We start from the raw sequence: 25,475 nt of genomic DNA on the forward strand, positions 1-25,475 counted from the left end.
TTCTCCGTGCAGGGAAATATATAATAATAATAATAATAATAATAATAATAATAATAATAATAACAACAACAACACCCAATCAACTCTCCATGCAGGGAAATATATAATAATAATACTCAACTCTCCATGCAGGAGAATATATAATAATAGTAATAATAACACCCAACCAACTCTCCATGCCGGGAAATATATAATAATAATAATACCCAACTCTCCTTGCAGGGTAATATAATAATAATAATACCCAACCAACTATCCATGCAGGGAAATATATAATAATAGTAATAATAATAGCCAACTCTCCATGCAGGGTAATATAATAATAATAATAATCATCATCATCATCATCATCATCATCATCATCCCCAACTCTCCGTGCAGGGTAGCACATAAAAGTAATAATAATAATAATAATAATAATAATAATAATACCCAACTCTGCGTGCAGGGTAATATAATAATAATACCCAACTCTCAGTGTAGGAAAATATAATAATAATAATAATAATAATAATAATAATAATAATAACAATAATAATATCCAACTCTCAGTGCAGGGAAATATATAATAATAATAATAATAATAATAATAATACCCAACTCTCCTTACAGGGTAATATATAATAATAGTAATAATAATATCCAACTCTCCATGCAGGGTAATATATTAATAACAACAACAACACCCAACCAACTCTCCATGCAGGGAAATATATAATAATAATAATACCCAACTCTCCGTGCAGGGTAATATATAATAATATTAATAATAATAATACCCAACTCTCTGTGCAGGGTATAATAATAATATAATAGTAATAATAGCCAACTATCTGTGAAGGGTAATATAATAATAATACCCAACCAACTCTCCTTGCAAGGTACTATATAATAATAATACCCAACTCTCCGTGCAGGGTAATATATAACAATAATAATAATAATAATAATAATAATAGCCAACTCTCAGTGCAGGGTATAATAATAATAGCCAACTCTCTGTGCAGGGTAATATAATAATAATACCCAACCAACTCTCCTTGCAAGGTACTATATAATAATAATAATAATAATAATAATAATAATACCCAACTCTCCGTGCAGGGTAATATATAATAATAATAATAATAATAATAATAATAATAATAATAATAGCCAACTCTCAGTGTAGGATAATAATAATAATAATAGCCAACTCTCAGTGCAGGGTAATATAATAATAATAATACCCAACCAACTCTCCATGCAAGGCAATATAATAATAATAATAATAATAATAATAATAATAATAATAATAATAATAATACCCAACTCCCCTTGCAGGGTAATATAATAATAATAATACCCAACTCTCCTTCCACAAAAGAGGGTCAACTATCCAGAATTAATATAGATTCGGGTCTTCCAAATTCTCTCTGCTCACCTTTTTCACTAACAGGCAGACGTGATGTCCCTGGATCGACCGGCTGTACATGGAGGCGCAGTCGCCCACGCGTTCGACCACTACAGGGAGACAGGAGAGAGAAAAAGGAAGTTTGCCCTAAGAGACGTGCATATATAATAATAATAATAATAATAATAATAATAATTATTATTATTATTAATTATTATTATTATTATTCTGGAGATGGAAGGCCTGATCCTTGCAGCCCAGGAGCAAGCCATCAGAACAAATGCAATCAAGGCTAAGATCAAAAAATCAGCTGATGACCCAAAATGCAGACTGTGCAAGGAAACCGACGAAACCATGGATCATCTCCTCAGCTGCTGTAAGAAAATCGCACAGACAGACTACAAACAGAGGCACAACTCTGTGGCCCAAATGATTCATTGGAACTTATGCCTCAAGTCCCACCTCCCAGCAGCAAAGAACTGGTGGGATCACAAACCTGCAAAGGTTGTGGAAAATGAGCACGCAAAGAGACTGTGGGACTTCCGAATCCAGACTGACAAAGTTCTGGAACACAACACACCAGACATCACAGTTGTGGAAAAGAACAAGGTTTGGATCATTGATGTCGCCATCCCAGGTGAAAAACAACAGGAAAAACTCAGCCACTCTCAGGACCTCAAGATTGAACTGCAAAGACTCTGGCAGAAACCAGTGCAGGTGGTCCCGGTGGTGATGGGCACATCAAAAGATCTCAGCCGGCATTTAGAAACAATAGACATTGACAAAATCACGATCTGCCAACTGCAAAAGGCCACCCGACTGGGATCTGCGCATCATCCGAAAATACATCACACAGTCCTAGACACTTGGGAAGAGTTCGACTTGTGGTTTTGTGAAACGAAATCCAGCATATCTATCATATTTGCTGTGTCATACAATAATAATAATAATAATAATAATAATAATAATAATAATAATAATAATAATAATAATAATACATGACACAGTCCTAGACACTTGGGAAGTGTTCGACTTGTGATTTTGTGATACGAAATCCAGCATATCTATCATATTTGCTGTGTCATACAATAATAATAATAATAATAATAATAATAATAATAATAATAATAATAATAATACATGACACAGTCCTAGACACTTGGGAAGTGTTCGACTTGTGATTTTGTGATACGAAATCCAGCATATCTATCATATTTGCTGTGTCATAATAATAATAATAATAATAATAATAATAATAATAATAATAATAATACATCACACAGTCCTAGACACTTGGGAAGTGTTTGACTTGTGATTTTGTGATACGAAATCCAGCATATCTATCATATTTGCTGTGTCATACAATAATAATAATAATAATAATAATCTATATATATAAAAGAGTGATGGCATCACGGCGACCCACAAAACAACAAAACTACAGGCCCCCCAACCTCAAAATTTGACAACACAACCCATCATCCACGCCTCTAGGTTGATACAACAAAAAGAAAAGAAAAATAAAGTCCTAATTAGAGAGAGAGGAATAATTGCTTTTATCCAATGGCTGCCAGTTAGAAGGCTAAGCTCCTCCAACTTGGTCTCCTAGCAACCCAATAAAAAATAATAAAAAACACTAAAAAATAATTTAAAACACTAAAAATTAAGACAATAAAATACTATAATAACAGAACATAACTAAAAATAATACAAGAAAATAATAAAATATAATAAATAAGAAGATAACTTACAATAAAATTAATTTAAAAAATGCAAATAACGTCAAATAAAAATTGCACAACAATTTTTAACCAATACCACCACCACTTTGCCACAGCAACGCGTGGCCGGGCACAGCTAGTAATAATAATAATAATACATGACACAGTCCTAGACACTTGGGAAGTGTTCGACTTGTGATTTTGCGAAACGAAATCCAGCATATCTATCATATTTGCTGTGTCTTACAATAATAATAATAATAATAATAATAATACATCACACAGTCCTAGACACTTGGGAAGTGTTCGACTTGTGATTTTGTGATACGAAATCCAGCATATCTATCTTGTTTGCTGTGTCATAATAATAATAATAATAATAATAATAATAATAATAATACATGACACAGTCCTAGACACTTGGGAAGAGTTCGACTTGTGATTTTGCGAAACGAAATCCAGCATATCTATCATATTTGCTGTGTCTTACAATAATAATAATAATAATAATAATAATAATAATTTACATCACACAGTCCTAGACACTTGGGAAGAGTTCGACTTGTGATTTTGTGATACGAAATCCAGCATATCTATCATATTTGCTGTGTCTTACAATAATAATAATAATAATAATAATAATAATAATAATAATTTACATCACACAGTCCTAGACACTTGGGAAGTGTTCGACTTGTGGTTTTGCGACACGAAATCCAGCATATCTATCATATTTGCTGTGTCATACAATAATAATAATAATAATAATAATAATAATAATAATAATAATAATAATAATAATGAACTCTCCGTGCAGGGAAGAAATAGATAGAGAACAGCAAGGCTGGACGGAAGGAAGGAAGACACAGAGAGAGGTCTCGGATGCTGACTAGGATGGTCCTGACGCACCTGAGAAATGATGGTAGAAACAGATTTTGGCCAGGATGTGGTGGAAAGGATCGGTGATGCCTTCCACTTTAAAGGCGCTGGCGTGCAAGTCCCCCGATTCCAAGAGCTTGGCGAAAGCGTCGCTGCGGAGAAGAAGAAGAAAAAACGGGGAGTTAGGGACACTCTACCCCTGCCACATCCTTCCCTTCGCCCGAGAGTTGTTGCCGACCTGTAGCAGGGCGTAGTGATCAGATAAGAGGCGCAGCTGAAGTGCAACTTGAAGTCGATCTTGTCGTGCGTGGATCCCTCCTCGTCCTGCGGGGAACGGGGAGAGGGTTGAGTGACAGCCGCCAAAATATTCTGCTTTTCAGGGTGATTTCGAGCCCTGGGTTTGAGTCTTACTTTGACGATGAACGAGAGCGTCCCTTTCAGCTTCTGAGCCATGACGATGCTCTGCAGCGAGAAGACGAACTGGGCCTCGTTGGAGACGCCTGGAGGATTAAGGAATTAGAAAGGTCATAATAATAATAATAATAATAATAATAATAATAATAATAATAAGGGACACGAAAGGTGCTGCAGACTCATTGAATAATAATATCATGGGACACGAAAGGCACTGCAAACTCATTGAATAATAATAATAATAATAATAATAATAATAATAATAATAATAATAATAATATCATGGGACACGAAAGGTGCTGCAGACTCATTCAATAATAATAATAATAATAATATCATGGTACACGAAAGGCGCTGCAGACTCATTGAATAATAATAGTGATAATAATAATAATAGTAATATCATGGGACACGAAAGGTGCTGCAGACTCATTCAATAATAATAATAATAATAATAATAATAATAATATCAAGGAACACGAAAGGCACTGCAGACTCATTGAATAATAATAATAATAATAATAATAATAATAATAATAATAATAATAATAATATCATGGTACACGAAAGGCGCTGCAGACTCATTGAATAATAATAATGATAATAATAAAAATAGTAATATCATGGGACACGAAAGGTGCTGCAGACTCATTCAATAATAATAATAATAATAATAATAATAATAATAATAATATCAAGGAACACGAAAGGCACTGCAGACTCACTGAATAATAATAATAATAATAATAATAATAATAATAATAATATGGTACACGAAAGGCGCTGCAGACTCATTGAATAATAATAATGATAATAATAAAAATAGTAATATCATGGGACACGAAAGGTGCTGCAGACTCATTGAATAATAATAATAATAATAATAATAATAATAATAATAGTAATATCATGGGACACGGAAGGCGCTGCAGACTCATTGAATAATAATAATAATAATAATAATAATAATATCATGGGACACGAAAGGTGCTGCAGACTCATTCAATAATAATAATAATAATATCAAAGAACACGAAAGGCACTGCAGACTCATTCAATAATAATAATAATAATAATAATAATAATAATATCATGGAACACAAACCCATTCAATAATGATGATGATAATAATAATATCAAGGAACACAAACTCATTCAATAATAATAATATCAAGGAACACAAAAAGCACTGCAGACTCATTCAATAATAATAATAATAATAATAATAAGGAACACAAAAAGCACTGCAGACTCATTCAATAATAATAATAATAATAATAATAATAACAATAATAATAATATCAAGGAACACGAAAGGCGCTGCAGACTCATTCCATAATAATAATAATAATAATAATAATAATAATAATATTGAGGAACACAAAAGGCACTGCAGACTCATTGAATAATAATAATATCAAGGAACACGAAAGGCACTGCAGACTCAATGAATAATAATAATAATAATAATAACAACAATAATATCAAGGAACATGAAAGGCATTGCAGACTCTTTCAACAATAATAATAATATCATGGAACACAAACTTACTGAATAATAATAATAATAATAACAATAATAATAATATCAAGGAACACAAAAGGCGCTGCAGACTCATTCAATAATAACAACAACAACAATAATAATAACTCTGAGGTTGGCTGCCATAGATGTGGGTGAAACGTCAGGAGAGAATGCTTCTGGAACATGGCCACACAGCCCGAAAGACATACAACAACCCTGTGATCCCGGCCATGAAAGCCTTCGACAACACAATAATAATAATAATAATAATAATAATGTCAAGGAACACGAAAGGCACTGCAGACTCATTGAATAATAATAATAATAATAATAATAATAATAATAATAATAATAATAATAATAATAATAATAATAGCTCTGGCTCACGAATGGGACCCTGAAGAAGGAGACAGAAGGCCTGATCCTTGCAGCCCAGGAGCAAGACATCAGGACAAAGGCCATTAATAATAATAATAATAATAATAATAATAATAATAATAATAATAGAAGACCTGGCTCTGGTTCACAAATGGGACCCTGAAGAAGGAGACAGAAGGCCTGATCCTTGCAGCCCAGGAGCAAGACATCAGGACAAAGGCCATTAATAATAATAATAATAATAATAATAATAATAGAAGACCTGGCTCTGGTTCACAAATGGGACCCTGAAGAAGGAGACAGAAGGCCTGATCCTTGCAGCCCAGGAGCAAGACATCAGGACAAAGGCCATTAATAATAATAATAATAATAATAATAATAATAGAAGACCTGGCTCTGGTTCACAAATGGGACCCTGAAGAAGGAGACAGAAGGCCTGATCCTTGCAGCCCAGGAGCAAGACATCAGGACAAAGGCCATTAATAATAATAATAATAATAATAATAATAATAATAATAATAGAAGACCTGGCTCTGGTTCACAAATGGGACCCTGAAGGAGGAGACAGAAGGCCTGATCCTTGCAGCCCAGGAGCAAGACATCAGGACAAAGGCCATTAATAATAATAATAATAATAATAATAATAATAATAATAATAATAGAAGACCTGGCTCTGGTTCACAAATGGGACCCTGAAGAAGGAGACAGAAGGCCTGATCCTTGCAGCCCAGGAGCAAGACATCAGGACAAAGGCCATTAAGGCCAAGATTGAAAAATCAGCTGATGACCCAAAATGCAGACTGTGCAAGGAAACCGATGAAACCATTGATCATCTCCTCAGCTGCTGTAAGAAAATCGCACAGACAGACTACAAACAGAGGCACAACTATGTGGCCCAAATGATTCATTGGAACTTATGCCTCAAGTACCACCTCCCAGCAGCAAAGAACTGGTGGGATCACAAACCTGCAAAAGTATTGGAAAATGAACATGCAAAGATACTTTGGGACTTCCGAATCCAGACTGACAAAGTTCTGGAACACAACACACCAGACATCACAGTTGTGGAAAAGAACAAGGTTTGGATCATTGATGTCGCCATCCCAGGTGACAGTCGCATAGATGAAAAACAACAGGAAAAACTCAGCCGCTATCACGACCTCAAGATTGAACTTCAAAGACTCTGGCAGAAACCAGTGCAGGTGGTCCCGGTGGTGATGGGCACCCTGGGTGCTGTGCCAAAAGATCTCAGCCGGCATTTGGAAACAATAGACATTGGCAAAATCACCATCTGCCAACTGCAAAAGGCCACCCTACTGGGATCTGCACACATCATCCGAAAATACATCACACAGTCCTAGACACTTGGGAAGTGTTCGACTTGTGGTTTTGCGAAACGAAATCCAGCATATCTATCTTGTTTGCTGTGCCATACAACGTCGTTGTGTTGATAATAATAATAATGGTAATGATAATAATACCAGGAGGGAGCTGGAAGGGGACGGCGATGCCGTCGTGGATGGAGGCTCCGTCGGGCCGCAGCATCTTGGTGTTGAGCGAGTCCAGGACATTGAGCTCCATGCTCTTGAGGAAGCTGCTGCTCTTGTTCTCAAAGATCACCGAGACCGTCACCTGCCCGTGGCTCTGCAGGTTGCCCTGGATGTCGTACGTCTGTCACAAAAACAACGGGAAACATAGACAAACCTGTCAGGGTATTGTGTATTGTGAAATGTTAAAATCAATCTGGGTTATTAGAAATGCCTTATGGGTTAGTTTTTCGGCAAGGCATTTCAGCAGTTATGGAGTTAATGAGAGTCCGCTATGATTGATGTATCACAGGACCAATGGGGTCAAGTTTGTTTTGACCGGGACTTTCTTTCTTGTTCCTGTGGAATGCAGAGGAGTTTCCGTGAACGGTAGAGCAGTGTGCTGTGTGTGCATGAGTCGCTTCGGCAAGAGCACTCATGGAGAGAAGGACTGATTTGCTCTGTTTGTATATAGTCATGTAAATAAAGATATATTGCCGTTGGATTTCCAACCGAACCCTCGTCTGCTGGAGTGTGTTTGTCCAGTGCTGTTTTTCCACACCGGGAGACAGTCTGGAGACCGGGATGGTGAATTTTTGGATTTCACTCTGCTACCCATCATCCCCTGACAAAACCCGGGGGGGAAAAAGGCCCGGGTGCCCGCCACGACACGAACCGGGAGACTCACCATTTTGATGTATGCGTTTTCAGCGAGAAGGCCATAACTGGACATAGGCTGGAAAGGCAGGAGAGGGAAATAAGATTTTTTTTTTCCGGTTGTCCTTGTTCCGACCAACCCCAAAACATGTTCCTCACCGGCAGGGGTTCGTCCTCCAGCGTCCCGTTCTGGACCGAGTCCGTGGGGGGCTCCTCGGGGCCGCCGTGATGCTTCTTGGACTTCCGCTCCTTGGCCTTCTCCTCCTTCTTATGCTTCTTCTTCTTGTGCTTGGAGGATTTCTACTAGGACGGGAAGGATAATAATAAAATATATTAATATAATATATATTATATTATATATAATAATATCTATATATATAAAAGGGTAATGGAATCACGGCACCGGACAAAACAACTAAACTAAACGCCCCACAACCATGAAAATTGACAGCACAACCTTTCATCCACGCCTCTAGGTTCATACAACAAAAAGAAAAGAAAAATTAAGTCCTAGCCACAACAACGCATGGCCGGGCACAGCTAGTAATATATAATATTATGAAACTCCTGCCTCCTCTCTCCTGACCTTCTGGAAAAAAACTCAAGACATGGCTTTGGGACCAAGCTTTTGACAAGTAATTGGAGCAATGTAATATGTAACTATGAAAAAATTGTGCTTGACAAATGGATTATGTTTTAAGATGGCATAATTTTAATTGATGTTTTAATCATTCATGTTTTAATTATTGGTTTTAATTGGAATTGTTTATTTGATATATGTGTGTATGGCATCAAATTGCTGCCTGTTATTAGGCCGCTTTGAGTCCCCTCCGGGGTTGAGAAAGGTGGGATATAAATATGATAAAGAATAATGATAATATGATAAAATATAATAAATAATAATATATAATAAAATATATCAATATAATATATAATAATATAATATATAACAAAATATAATGTAATATGATAAAACATAATAAAATATATATAATTAAATATATTAATACAATATATAATAATATAATATGTAATAAAATAAAATGTAATATGATGAAAAATAATAAATAATAATATATAATAAAATATATTAATATAATATATAATAATATAATAATATATAATAAAATATATTAATATAATATATAATAAAATATATTAATATAATATATAATATATAATAAATTATAATTATGTAATATAATAAAATGAAATAAATAATAATATATATAATAAAATATACTAATATAATAAACAATAATATAAAATATATAATAAAATATAATAATAATAATAATAATAATAATAATAAGAAGAAGAAGAAGAAGAAGAAGAAGATGGCTGGATGGCCATCTGTCGGGGGTGCTTTGAATGCGATTTCCTGCTTCTTAGCAGGGGGTTGGACTGGATGGCCCATGTGGTCTCTTCCAACTCTACTATTCTATGATTCTATGATCTCGAGAGGACTCAGGGTGGTTTCCAACATGGGTGCAAAACAATCAATTGTCAAAACAACACAGCAAACATAAACAACATTGTAACAAGACAAAAGAGTTCCGTTAAAATAAGCATAATCACAATAAGATTTTGACAGCAAACCCTCCTTTCTGCCTTGTTTTTATTTGTGTTGGACTTTGAAATGGTCATATAAACTGGTCAAATAAAATTATTATTATTATTCTTATTCTTATTATTATCTTGTAAGCTGCTCCGAGCCCTAGGGGAGTGGCGGCATATAAGTTTGAAAAATAAATAAATAAATAATAATTATTATTATTATTGGTGTTTCCAATGATGGTAAGGACAGATCAGCCACTCACCCTCCCTTCGTCCTCCTCTTCCTCCAACTCCTCCGCTCGCTCATCCTTCTTCGCTTCCTCCGGAGCCTCGCATTCGGCCCCGTCGGCACTCGCTTCCGGTGGGCCCTGACAAAGACACCAGAATTATAATTATAATAACTTTATTTCTGTACCCTGCCTCCGTCTCCCCATGAAGTTTAAGAGCGAAATGATCTTCTAATATTTCTAATATTTCTTTACCTCTGTGGCCACAGCAGGCGGAGGCGGCGGGGCGTCTGAAAGCCAGAAGTCCATGTCGTCAGCCTGGAAAACAACCACAGAAACAGAATTATGGGGTAATTATGGGACGTGGCCCCATGCAAGCCATCCCGGGTCCCTTTGGGGAGATGGAGGTGGGGTACAAAAATAAAGTTGTTGTTACTGTTATTATTATTATTATTATGGCCTATGTACTAACATACCATTATTATGATTATGATTATTACAGCCTATGTACCAACATGTCCATATCATCATCATCATCATCATCATCATCCTCATTACAGTCTATGTACCAACATGCCATTATATTATTATTATTACTACTATAGCCTATGTACCCATTGTGCAATTATTATTATTATTATTATTATTATTATTATTATTACCATATGTATGTACCAATGTACCCATATCATCATCATCACAGCCTATGTACCATCATGCCCATACTATTATTATTATTATTATGGCCTATGTACCAAAGTGCCATTATATTATTATTATTATTATTATTATTATTATTATTATTATTATTATTATTATTATTATTATTACGGCATATGTACTAATGTACCCATATCATCATCATCATCATCATCATTACGGTCTATGTACCTACATTCCATTATTATTATTATTATTATTATTATTATTATTATTATTATTATTATTATTATTATTACGGCCTATGTACCAACGTGCCGATATCATCATCATCATCATCATCATCATCACGGTCTATGTACCTACGTGCCATTTTTATTATTATTATTATTATTATTATTATTATTATTATTATTATTATTATTATTATTACAGCCTATGTACCAACATGCCCATATTATTATCATCATCATCATGGTCTATGTACCATCGTGCCATATTATCATTATTATTATTATTATTATTATTATTATTATTATTATTATTATTATTATATTATTATTACGGCCTATGTACCAACGTGCCCATATTATTATTATTGTCATCATCATCATTACGGCCTATGTACCATTGTGTCCATACCATTATTATTATTATTATTATTATTATTATTATTATTATTATTATTATTATTATTATTATGGCCTATGTACCAACATGTCCATATCATCATCATCATCATCATCATCATCATCATCACGGTCTATGTACCAATGTGCCATTATATTATAATAATAATAATAATTATTATTATTATTATTATGACGGCATATGTACTAATATACCCATATCATCATCATCATCATCATCATCATCATTACGGTCTATGTACCTACATTCCCTTATTATTATTATTATTATTATTATTATTATTATTATTATTATTATTATTATTACGGCCTATGTACCAACGTGCCGATATCATCATCATCATCATCATCATCATCATCATCATCATCATCATCACGGTCTATGTACCTACGTGCCATTTTTATTATTATTATTATTATTATTATTATTATTATTATTATTATTATTATTATTATTACAGCTTATGTACCAACATGCCATTATCATCATCATCATCATCACGGTCTATGTATCCACATGCCATTATTATTATTATTATTATTATTATTATTATTATTATTATTATTATTACTACTACTACTACTACTACTACTACAGCCTATGTACCAACATGCCCATATTATCATCATCATCATCATCATGGCCTATGTACCATCATGCCATATTACTATTATTATTATTATTATTATTATTACTACTACTACTACTACAGCCTATGTACCAACATGCCCATATTATTATCATCATCATCATTACAGCCTATGTACCATCATGCCATTATTATTATTATTACAGTAGAGTCTCACTTATCCAAGCTAAATGGACTGGCAGAAGCTTGGATAAGCGAATATCTGGGATTATAAGGACTGATCAAGGAAAAGCCTATTAAACATCAAATTAGGTTATGATTTTACAAATTAAGCTTCCAAAACTTCATGTTATACAACAAATTTGACAGAAAAAGTAGTTCAATACGCAGTAATGTTATGTTGTAATTACTGTATTTACGAATTTAGCACCAAAATATCACGATATATTGGAAACATTGACTACAAAAATGGCTTGGATTATCCAAAGGCTTGGATAAGCGAGGCTTGGATAAGCGAGGCTTGGATAAGTGAGACTCTACTGTATTATTATTATTACTATTATCACTATTATTATTATCATTATTATTATTATTATTATTATTATTGCTACGTAGTGCTCAACCACTGTGGTAGGAGACTTGTCCTGAAAGAGTCGGATGTCTGAACTATTATTATTATTATTATTATTATTATTATTATTATTATTATTATTACCCGGCGTTACCTTTTTGCCTTCTTCCTCCTCCTCTTCCCCCTCGGCCTCCTCCTTGGCCTTCCGCTCTTTCCTCTTCTTCTCCTTCTCCTTCTCTTTGTGCTTCTTCTCCTTCTTCTTGGGCTTCTTGCTCTTCTTCTCGGCCGGCGGAACATCCGCCTCCTGCGGCGACTTGAGTCCCTCGGCGTTGCGGTGCCGTTGGACAGGGAGCTTCTCGCTGTCCGCTAAAGGCCTTCCGGAAGGGTGAAAAATAATAATAATAATAATAATAATAATAATAATAATAATATAAAAAGAAGACAACAAGAGGTGTGAATGGGAGTGGATAATAATAATAATAATAATAATAAGCTGGATGGATCAAGGAAGGATTATTATTATTATTATGTTGTTGTCATTATTATTATTATTATTAATAATAATAATAATCCTTCTTCCTTGATCCGTCCAGATCCTTGTCCACTCTTCCCCTTCTCCCGCTTCTCCTCCTCAACACCTTTGCTAATAATACGTGAATGAATAAATAAATAAAAATAAAATAAATACATGAAACTACTACCGTACATACTCGAGTATAAGCCGACCCGACTATAAGCACCTAATTTGACCACGAAAAAACTGGGAAAACATTGACTCCAGGATAAGCCGAGATACTAATAAAATTACATTATCGTATATACTTGAGTATAAGCCGACCCGAATATAAGCCGAGGCACCTAATTTTACCACAAAAAAACTGGGAAAACATTGACTCCAGTATAAGCCGAGGGTGGTAAATTTCAGAAATAAAAATAGACACCAATAAAATTCCATTAATTGAGGCATCCGTAGGTTAAATGTTTTTGAATATTAAAATCAAGCCCAAATTTCAGATAAGACTGTCCAACTCTGATCCAATCATTCTTCTCATCTTCTGCTTATGTATCCTTTTAATAATAATAGAGTCAAATAATACATGTAATAGTAATAATAATAATAAATACAGGAAAATAATGCATGTAATAAATAGAGTAATAATAATAATAATAATAATAATAATAATAATAATAATTTTATTCTTGTATCCCGCCCCATCTCCCCATAGGGACTTGGGGCGGCTCACATGGGGCCTTGCCCAACATCACAATATAAAAACAAATCAAAACACTTAAATTTACAAGAATAAATCAACAATATCAGTAAAACCATCATAAAAACAATATTGCAGGAAAAAGCGTTAAAAACAGATATAAAACACAAGTCTAGGCCAAAGGGCGAATGTGTCAAATAATAAATGCAATAATAATAATATCAGAGTTAAATAATACAGTAGAGTCTCACTTATCCAACATAAACGGGCCAGCAGAATGTTGGATAAGCGAATGTGTTGGATAATAAGGAGAGATTAAGAAAAAGCCTATTAAACCTCAAAATAGGTTATGATTTTACAAATTAAGACCCAAAACATCATGTTATACAACAAATTTGACAGAAAAAGTAGTTCATTACACATTAATGCTATGTAGTAATTACTGTATTTACGAATTTAGCACCAAAATATCACGATATATTGAAAACATTGACTACAAAAATGTGTTGGATAATCCAGAACGTTGGATAAGTGAGATTCTACTGTAATAATAATAATAATAATAATAAGAGTAAAATAAATGTAATAGTAGCAACAATAATAGAGAAAAATAATAAATGTAATCATACCAATAATAATGGAGAAAAATAATAAATGTACCATATATTCTCGAGTATAAGCTGAACCCAATATAAGCCAACCAGGACCCTCACCCGAGTATAAGCCGAGGGGGGCTTTTAAAAAAAGGGCTGAAAAACTAGGCTTATACTCAAGTATATACTCAAGAGAGTACCCCATGGACAACAGGACTTCCCCGGATTTTTAAAACATTAAAAAAAAAAATTAGACTGGCAAAACGATGGACCTGGGCCGTGTTGAGGCTTTACAGCATTGGGCAGAAGCAGCCAGCCTTTCGCTACAGAGAAGGTTGGGATGTCTTACCTGGCAGGCTTCCCTGAAGCCAGACTGTTTTGATAGAAAAAGAAAGGAAAGAAAAACATGAGGACAGAAGGAAATGGAAAGAGAAAGAGAGGATGTGCCGTCGAAGGCTTTCACGGCCGGAATTCACTTTGTCGCTGTGAGTTTTCTGGCCTGTCTGGCCAGGTCCCAGAAGCAGCCAGACCTTGAAGTTGCAAGGCTATTCAATGCTAATCAAGGTGGCCAGTTGCCTCCATGAAATAGAGTTCGTACTCCCACCTTGGATATTATTCCACAGATATGAGCGCTAGAAAAACGACAGCGCCATTTTCGAGCACCACAATAGCATCGTAAACAAGCGGCCATCTTTCCTACTTACTTGTCCAGATCGATATCCAGCGCCTTGTAAGGGTCGTTGGGGTCCTTCTCGTCATCGTCGCTGGGCAGAGCGTTCTGGGGCGGAAACAAAGGCAGAAACCAGCTTGGGTCAAAAAAGAGACACCTACCCTTGATGCTGTGTCATGGCGACCCCAAGGCAAACTTATCGGGGTTTTCTTGGCTAGGTTTGTTTGGAAATAACTCTCCCGCGGGCAGGGCTCACCTCGGGCATCTCCTCGGTGATGATGTCCACGTGCTGGGCGGGCGCGATGTCCTCGTCGCTCTCGGTGTGGAGCGAGGGGTGCCGCCGGCCCTTGCCCCGCTTCTCCTTCTTCTGCTTCTTCTTCTTCTTGTCCTTCTCCAGCTTCTGCTGGTGCCGACGCTCCTCCTCCAGCTTGACGTATTGGTCCGAGACTGGGAGGCCTGCCGGGAGGGAACCCAGGGGGAGCTGATCTATTATACGCATATTGTATATACATATAACACTGATAATAATATTATAATGTAATACAATATAATAATAATACACTATTATAATTGTATATTTATATGTATAATACTAATAATATTGCAGTATAGTACAAATGCCTACTCTCACAAACCTGACACACCTGAGAAAGGTGATATATCATGCTGATCGGTTATATACATATAATATTGATAATATTATAATGTAATATAATAATACACTATTATAACTATATATTACATGTAATATCACTAATAACATTGCACTTTCGTGCTATAGTACAAATGCCTACTCTCACAAACCTGACACACCTGAGAAAGGTGATATATCATGCTGATCGGTTATATACATATAATATTGATAATAATATTATAATGTAATATAATAATACACTATTATAACTATATATTACATGTAATATTACTAATAACATTGCAGTATCGTGCTATAGTACAAATGCCTACTCTCACAAACCTGACACACCTGAGAAAGGTGATATATCATGCTGATCGGTTATATACATATAATATTGATAATAATATTATAATGTAATATAATAATACACTATTATAACTATATATTACATGTAATATTACTAATAACATTGCAGTATCGTGCTATAGTACAAATGCCTACTCTCACAAACCTGACACACCTGAGAAAGGTGATATATCATGCTGATCGGTTATATACATATAATATTGATAATAATATTATAATGTAATATAATAATACACTATTATAACTATATATTACATGTAATATTACTAATAACATTGCAGTATCGTGCTATAGTACAAATGCCTACTCTCACAAACCTGACACACCTGAGAAAGGTGATATATCATGCTGATCGGTTATATACATATAATATTGATAATAATATTATAATGTAATATAATAATACACTATTATAACTATATATTACATGTAATATTACTAATAACATTGCAGTATCGTGCTATAGTACAAATGCCTACTCTCACAAACCTGACACACCTGAGAAAGGTGATATATCATGCTGATCGGTTATATACATATAATATTGATAATAATATTATAATGTAATATAATAATACACTATTATAACTATATATTACATGTAATATCACTAATAACATTGCAGTATCGTGCTATAGTACAAATGCCTACTCTCACAAACCTGACACACCTGAGAAAGGTGATATATCATGCTGATCGGTTTATACATATAATATTGATAATAATATTATAATCTATATATATAAAAGAGTGATGGCATCAGGGCAACGGACAAAACAACAAAACTACAGGCCCCCCAACCTCGAAATTTAACAACACAACCCATCATCCACGCCTCTAGGTTGATACAACAAAAAGAAAAGAAAAATAAAGTCCTAATTAGAGGGAGAGGAATAATTGTTTTTATCCAATTGCTGCCAGTTAGAAGTCTAAGCTCCACCCACTTGGTCTCCTAGCAACCGACTCAGCCCAGGGGACAGGCAGAGTTAGGCTTCACTTAGGCCTCTTCCACAGATTATCTAAAGCCCCAGCTTCTACCAACCCAGAAGTTCGAAAACATGCAAATGAGAGTAGATGAATAGGTACTGCTCCGGCAGAAGGTAACGGCGCTCCATGCAGTCATGCCGGCCACATGACCTTGGAGGAGTCTACGGACAACGCCGGCTCTTCTGCTTAGAAATGGAGATGAGCACTAGAGTCCCAGAGTCAGACACGACTAGACTTAATGTCAGGGGAAAACATTTACCCTTTACTTTAACTACCACCAATTCTTCAATGCTTTATTTCCCATACCACCATACTTTGCCACAGCAATGCGTGGCCGGGCACAGCTAGTGTAATATAATAATACACTATTATAACTATATATTACATGTAATATTACTAATAATATTGCAGTATCGTGGTATAGTACAAATGCCTACTCTCACAAACCTGACACTCCTAAGAAAGGTGATATATCATGTTGATATTGTGCTATGCTAATAATATAATATATTGTATATACATATAATATTGATAATAATATTATAATGTAATACAATATAATATTAATACACTATGATTATTGTATATTTATATTAATGTAATATTACTAATAATATTACAGTATAGTGGTATAGTTCGATATAGTAATATATAATGCTAATGTGCTATGCTAATAATATATTGTATGTACATTTAATATTGATAATAATATTATAATGCAATACAATATAATATTAATTCACTATGATTACTGTATATTTATATTAATGTAATATTACTAATAGTAATGCAGTCTAGTGGTATAGTACAATATAGTGATATATAATGCTAATATTGTGCTATGCTAATAATATAATATATTGTATATACTTATAATATTGATATTATAATGTACTACAATATAATATTAATACACTATGATTATTGTATATTTATATTAATGTAATATTACAGTATAGTGGTATAGTTCGATATAGTAATATATAATGCTAATGTGCTATGCTAATAATATATTGTATGTACATATAATGTTGATAATATTATAATGTAATACAATATAATAATAAGACTACTGTAATTTTATATATTACATGTAATATTACTAATATTGCAATATAGTGGTATCGTACCATATAGTAATATATAATGATAATATTGTGCTATGGTAATAATATAATATATTGCATATACATATAATATTATTATTACAATATACCACAATATAATAATAAGATGCTATTATAATTCTATATTATATATTACATGTAATATTACTAATAATATTGCAGTATAGTACAAATGCCTACTCTCACAAACCTGACACACCTGAGAAAGGTAAAATCAAACATATAATATTGATAATAATTTAATAATATTATCAATAATAATAATAATAATAAAACACAATTATAATTGTATATTATATATTACATGTAATATTACTAATAATATTACAGTATAGTGGTATAGTACAATATAGTAATATATAATGCTTATATTGTGCTATGCTAATAATATAATATATTGCATATACATATAATATTGATAATAATATTACTACAATATACTACAATATAATAAGACGCTATTATAATTCTATATTATATATTACTAGTAATATTGCAGTATAGTGGTATAGTACATTATAGGAATATATCATCCTAATATTGTGCTATACAAAAAATATATTGTATATACATTCAATATTGATAATATTATTATGTAATACAACTATAATAATAATACACTATTATAATTGTATATTATATATTACATGTAATATTACTAATAATATTACAGTATAGTGGTATAGTTTGATATAGTAATATATAATGCTAATATTGTGCTATGCTAATAATATAATATATTGTATATACACATAATATTGATAATAATATTACAATGTAATATAATAATAATACACTATTCTAATTGTATATTATATATTAGATGTAATATTACTAATAATAATGCAGTCTAGTGGTATTGTACAATATAGTAAAATGTAATGCTTTTATTGTGCTATGCTAATAATATATTGTATATACATATATATTGTGCTATGCTAATAATATAATATATTGTATATACATATATTGATAATATTACAATATAATATAATAATAATACACTACTATAACTGTATATCTATATTACATGTAATATTACTAACAATATTGCAGTATAGTAGTATAGTATAATATAGTAATATATAATGCTTATATTATGCTATGCTCATAATATAATATATTGTATGTACGTATAACTTGTAAGCCGACCTGTGTCCCCTTCGGGGTGAGAAGGGCAGGATAGAAATGTCACACATAAATTTTAAAAAATCATGAAACATTATTATTATTATTATTATTATTATTACCAGGGACTTTCAAAGGAACAGAGAGGTCAATCTGGACCACGGGGATGTGTTCGACGCCAGGGCTGTCTTGATACTGCTGGACAAACAGAAAGAGAGAGGATTATACCATTTATTATTATTATTATTATTATTATTATCATCATCTATATCAGGGGTCCCCAAACTAAGGCCCGGGGGCCGGATGCGGCCCTCCAAGGTCATTTACCTGGCCCCCGCCCTCGGTTTTATAAAATAATATTTTATATCATTTTAATAATATAATATATTGTATATACATATAATATTGATAATATGTTATATAATAATACTAATAATAATACCATGTAATAATATTAATTATATGTTGTACATTACATATAATATTACAGTATAGTGGTATAGTTCAATATAGTAATATATAATGCTAATATTATGCTATGCTAATAATAGAATATATTGTATGTTTATCCAGTTGTTCTGAGTCCCCTTCGGGGTGAAAAGGGCGGGATATAAATGTATTATTATAATCTATATATATAAAAGAGTGATGGCATCACGGCGACCCACAAAACAACAAAACTACAGGCCCCCCAACCTCAAAATTTGACAACACAACCCCTCATCCATGCCTCTAGGTTGATACAACAAAAAGAAAAGAAAAATAAAGTCCTAATTTGAGAGAGAGGAATAATTGCTTTTATCCAATTGCTGCCAGTTAGAAGGCTAAGCTCCTCAAACTTGGTCTCCTAGCAACCCAATAAAAAATAATAAAAAACACTAAAAAATTAATACAATAAAATACTATAATAACAGAAAATAACTAAAAATAATACAAGAAAATAATAAATATAATAAATAAAAATATAACTTACAATAAAATTAATTAAAAAATGCATATAACGTCAAATAAAAACTACACAACAATTTTTTACCAATACCACCACCACTTTGCCACAGCAACGCGTGGCCGGGCACAGCTAGTGTTATATAATAATACTAACAATAATACCATATAATAATATTAATTATATGTTGTATATTACATATAATATCACAGTATAGTGGTATAGTTCAATATCTATATATATAAAAGAGTGATGTCATCACAGCAGCAGACAAAACAACAAAAGTAAACATCCCACAACTTCGAAAATTGACATCACAGCCCCTCATCCATGCCTCTAGGTTGATACAACAAAAAGAAAAGAAGAATAAAGTCCTAATTAGAGGGAGAGGAAGAATTGTTTTTATCCAATTGCTGCCAGTTAGAAGGCTAAGCTCCGCTCACTTGGTCTCCTAGCAACCCACTCAGCCCAGGGGATCCTTTACCTTAACTACCATCAATTCCTCAATACCTTATTTCCCATACCACCATACTTCGCCACAGCAACGCGTGGCCGGGCACAACTAGTCATTAATATTATTATTATTATTTATTCCATTTCCAGGCAGGACTTGAACCAAACTCCAACTCCAACTCAGGGGTCAACGGAGAAAAAAGCCAGACTCACCTTCTGCGGAGAAGGAGAACTCTTGATATAGAAGGGGTTGTTGGCTTGCTCCTGCTTCCGGACTTCCCGGCGCTTTGGGAGAGAGAAAAGAGACGAAGTCGGGTGAGCGGGCTCCGTGGAAGCGAGAGTCAGGTGAGCAGGCTCCGTGGAAGCGAAAATCGGGTGAGCGGGTTCCGTGGAAGCGAGGAAGCCCCTCATCCCGCCCTCCGTTAAGCCTGGGCCGGCCGGCTCACCCGCGCCAGCTCCTCCTCGTCCATTTCGGGCTGCCGGTGCCTGGCGTGCCTCTGCTCCTCCTCGTGGAAGATGGTCCGGGGCTTCTCGTCCTCCGACTCGCTCTCCGAGGGCGGCTCGTTGATCCAGGCGTCCAAGTCCAAGCTACAAAGCAGAAATATTAAAAACTAATATTTTCAGTTACAAAAACGTGAGTCAAAAGCTACTGGGCGAAGCTCCAGTGTAAGTTCGGTGGGAGAGGAGGCTCTGTGAGAGCGAAGCTGGGAAAGAAGCAAAGAAGGAAGTATCAAGAACGTTATCTGTGTTATGGAGGCCTTGTTCTTGTAAATATTATTTTGCCACAAATAAAAGTCTCAAAAGGAAGAGATAACAATGGTCTGTTTTTGTTTTGGTTGGTATGAGAGGAGGCTCTGTGAGAGCGAAGCCTAGCATGGAAAGTATAAAGAAGAAAGTATAAAGAACGTTATTTGTGTTATGAAAACCTTGGTTTTATATATATTATTTTGCCACAATTAAAAGTCTCAAAAGGAAGAGATAACATTGGTCTGTGTCTTTTTGTTTTGAGAGGAGGCTCCGTGAAAGCGAAGCATGAGAAAGAAGCCCAGTGTGGAAGCAAAGAAGGAAGTATAAAGAATGTTATTTGTGTTAAGGAAGCCATGTTTTTATATATATTATTTTGCCACAATTAAGTCTCCAAAGGAAGAGATAACATTGGTCTGTGTGCTTTTGTTTTGAGAGGAGGCTCTGTGAGAGCGAAGCTGTTTATCTGTATGAGAAAGAAGCCCAGTGTGTAAGCAAAGAAGGATATATAAATATCGTTACTTGTGTTATTGGAACCGTGTTTTTATATATATTATTTTGCCACAATTAAGTCTCCAAAGGAAGAGATAACATTGGTCTGTGTGTTTTTGTTTTGAGAGGAGGCTCTGTGAGAGCGAAGCTGTTTATCTGTATGAGAAAGAAGCCCAGCATGGAAAAAAAGAAGGAAGTAAATGCCCCCCAAATTTCCCTTTTCCGATGGTTTGATGTTCACACTCCTTGCTGCTTCTTATAATAGTAATAATAATAATAATAATAATAATAATAATGCAATTAAGGCCAAGATTGAAAAATCAGCTGATGACCCAAAATGCAGACTGTGCAAGGAAACCGACGAAACCATTGATCATATCCTCAGCTGCTGTAAGAAAATCGCACAGACAGACTACAAACAGAGGCACAACTCTGTGGCCCAAATGATTCATTGGAACTTATGCCTCAAGTACCACCTCCCAGCAGCAAAGAACTGGTGGGATCACAAACCTGCAAAAGTCTTGGAAAATGAGCACGCAAAGAGACTGTGGGACTTCCGAATCCAGACTGACAAAGTTCTGGAACACAACACACCAGACATCACAGTTGTGGAAAAGAACAAGGTTTGGATCATTGATGTTGCCATCCCAGGTGAAAAACAACAGGAAAAACTCAGCCGCTCTCAGGACCTCAAGATTGAACTTCAAAGACTCTGGCAGAAACCAGTACAGGTGGTCCCGGTGGTGATGGGCACACTGGGTGCTGTGCCAAAAGATCTCAGCCGGCATTTGGAAACAATAGACATTGACAAAATCACCATCTGCCAACTGCAAAAGGCCACCCTACTGGGATCTGTAAATATATCACACAGTCCTAGACACTTGGGAAGTGTTCGACTTGTGGTTTTGCGAAACGAAATCCAGCAGATCTATCTTGTTTGCTGTGCCATACAACGTCGTTGTGTTGATAGAATATTATTAGAATAAATAGAATAAATTATATCAATTATATAATCTATTATAAAATTATAAGAGTCTTCCTTTGCGACACTCACCCTTCCGGGACCGGGACCTTCTTCTGGGCCTTGGGGGCCACGGGGTTGAGCTCCCCGGCAAACAAGGCCATGACTTCCTCGGCCACCGGCACCTCCTTGAGCTGCAGCTTGTGGATGTACTTCATGAGCTGGAGGATGCAGGAGGCCTGCCGAGCAAAGGACAACTTCAGCTCCCACAGACCACTGCGATACCCACCAGTGACGGAACTGGGCCAAACTGGGCACACAGAACCCCCATGACCCTCTCTACGGCCTGGTGCGGTTTGAAGGAGAATGGACCACAGATTATGGGATTTACAGTACTTTCCATCGCTATGGCTCCCAGAGAATGGCTCCCACAGACCACTGCGATACCCACCAGTGATGGAACTGGGCCAAACTGGGCACCCAGAACCCCCATGACCCTCTCTACGGCCTGGTGCGGTTTGAGGGAGAATGGACCACAGATTATGGGATTTACAGTACTTTCCATCGCTATGGCTCCCAGAGACTGGCTCCCACAGACCACTGCGATACCCACCAGTGATGGAACTGGGCCAAACTGGGCACCCAGAACCCCCATGACCCTCTCTACGGCCTGGTGCGGTTTGAAGGAGAATGGACCACAGATTATGGGATTTACAGTACTTTCAATCGCTATGGCTCCCAGAGACTGGCTCCCACAGACCACTGCGATACCCACCAGTGATGGAACTGGGCCAAACTGGGCACCCAGAACCCCCATGACCCTCTCTACGGCCTGGTGCGGTTTGAGGGAGAATGGACCACAGATTATGGGATTTACAGTACTTTCCATCGCTATGGCTCCCAGAGACTGGCTCCCACAGACCACTGCGATACCCACCAGTGATGGAACTGGGCCAAACTGGGCACACAGAACCCCCATGACCCTCTCTACGGCCTGGTGCGGTTTGAGGGAGAATGGACCACAGATTATGGGATTTACAGTACTTTCAATCGCTTCGGCTCCCAGAGACTGGCTCCCACAGACCACTGCGATACCCACCAGTGACTGAACTGGGCCAAACTGGGCACACAGAACCCCCATGACCCTCTCTACGGCCTGGTGCGGTTTGAGGGAGAATGGACCACAGATTATGGGATTTACAGTACTTTCAATCGCTTCGGCTCCCAGAGACTGGCTCCCACAGACCACTGCGATACCCACCAGTGATTGAACTGGGCCAAACTGGGCACCCAGAACCCCCATGACCACCTTTACGTCCTGTTGCAGATTGGGGGAGGATGTACTATGGATGATGATCTGCAGTACCTTCACTCACTTCCTGAGACCACTGCAACTGCCACAAATGACGAACCCGGACCAAACTTGGCACACTCTACATCCTGGTGTGGTTTGGAAGGGTTTGGACCATGGATTACGGGACTTGCAGTATCTTCACTCACTTTCCTAGACCACTGCGACCCACACCAATGACTGATCAAGACCGAACTTGGCACACAGAGCCCCCATGACCCACTCTACATCCTGGCACTCTTTGGAGGGGGATGGACCATGGACAATGGGGGTTCGCCCACACGCACTGAACCGAGGTGACATTGGTTCTAGACTACACTTGGAACACAGACAAACAATGCCTTTCTCAACTAGAAATCACTAACACTGACAAATCGTTTTCTGCTCAGGAGAAGGAGAAGGATCTGAATCTGGGGCTCACCCTCTCCTGGACTTCGAGGTCGGCGCTCTGCACGAACTGGGGCAGGCGCTCCACCATCATCAGGGTGGCCTCCTGGGCCACGTCCTTCTCCCCGGAGCGCTCCTTCTGCTGCAAGATGGAGGCGTAGAGCTTCACCATGTTCTGGACGTACACGGCTTGGATGTGGCCCGGGAGGGTGGTCACTTTGGGCCGCAGCATGGCCTCCAGGGTCACGTGGGGCTCCTCCAGGTGCCTGAGCAAAATTCATAATTAAATTTTATTTGTCTCCCAAACTGGGTCTCTGAAACTGCCAGAAACGCTCGACCACGCAGGACTTACTCGGAGAACTCCCCGCAGATCCAGGCGGCGGCATAGAGCACCTCGCAGATCCCGTTCCGCTGGGTGTTGCTGGCCAAGAGGTGCGCGTTGTCCAGCAGCATGGCCATCTGCGAGACGGCGAACTTGCGGATGGCCTTGACCCGGATGGCCACGTCCAGCATCTGGGAGGCAATCAGGTGTCCGTGGCGGGTGCCCTCCAGCCGGGTCAGCTCCACCAGGATGCTGATGTACCTGAGAAGCGAGGAAGTGGGGTTCATGGCACAGGGACTACAACTCCCAGAATCTCAGGCAACATCATCTGGGATCCAAACTCCAGTCACAT

At 36.1% G+C, this 25,475-nt stretch overlaps 1 protein-coding gene across 4 annotated transcripts in view; it reads right to left on the reverse strand.

Moving 5' to 3' along the window:
• Positions 1-25,475, reverse strand: part of ap3d1 (adaptor related protein complex 3 subunit delta 1) — a 57,934-nt gene that overhangs the window by 3,453 nt on the left and 29,006 nt on the right. Inside the window, exons 14-32 of one of the 4 annotated variants that reach the window (XM_062960089.1) lie at positions 25,154-25,384; positions 24,836-25,067; positions 23,157-23,302; positions 21,313-21,454; positions 21,080-21,151; positions 19,590-19,662; positions 15,479-15,678; positions 15,257-15,330; positions 14,902-14,925; positions 12,903-13,122; positions 10,533-10,595; positions 10,314-10,418; positions 8,653-8,793; positions 8,525-8,572; positions 7,792-7,981; positions 4,405-4,493; positions 4,232-4,317; positions 4,024-4,145; positions 1,424-1,503 (exon numbers count right to left, since the gene is read on the reverse strand). In XM_062960089.1, coding sequence (XP_062816159.1) covers positions 1,424-1,503; positions 4,024-4,145; positions 4,232-4,317; positions 4,405-4,493; positions 7,792-7,981; positions 8,525-8,572; positions 8,653-8,793; positions 10,314-10,418; positions 10,533-10,595; positions 12,903-13,122; positions 14,902-14,925; positions 15,257-15,330; positions 15,479-15,678; positions 19,590-19,662; positions 21,080-21,151; positions 21,313-21,454; positions 23,157-23,302; positions 24,836-25,067; positions 25,154-25,384 — 2,338 coding nt within the window. Of the gene's footprint in view, positions 1-1,423; positions 1,504-4,023; positions 4,146-4,231; positions 4,318-4,404; positions 4,494-7,791; positions 7,982-8,524; positions 8,573-8,652; positions 8,794-10,313; positions 10,419-10,532; positions 10,596-12,902; positions 13,123-14,901; positions 14,926-15,256; positions 15,331-15,478; positions 15,679-19,589; positions 19,666-21,079; positions 21,152-21,312; positions 21,455-23,156; positions 23,303-24,835; positions 25,068-25,153; positions 25,385-25,475 lie in introns of all 4 variants that reach the window. The other 3 variants (XM_062960088.1, XM_062960091.1, XM_062960090.1) reach the window with 3 other exon arrangements.

This window comes from Anolis carolinensis, unplaced genomic scaffold (genome assembly GCF_035594765.1).
Source record: "Anolis carolinensis isolate JA03-04 unplaced genomic scaffold, rAnoCar3.1.pri scaffold_7, whole genome shotgun sequence".
NCBI lineage: Eukaryota > Metazoa > Chordata > Lepidosauria > Squamata > Dactyloidae > Anolis > Anolis carolinensis.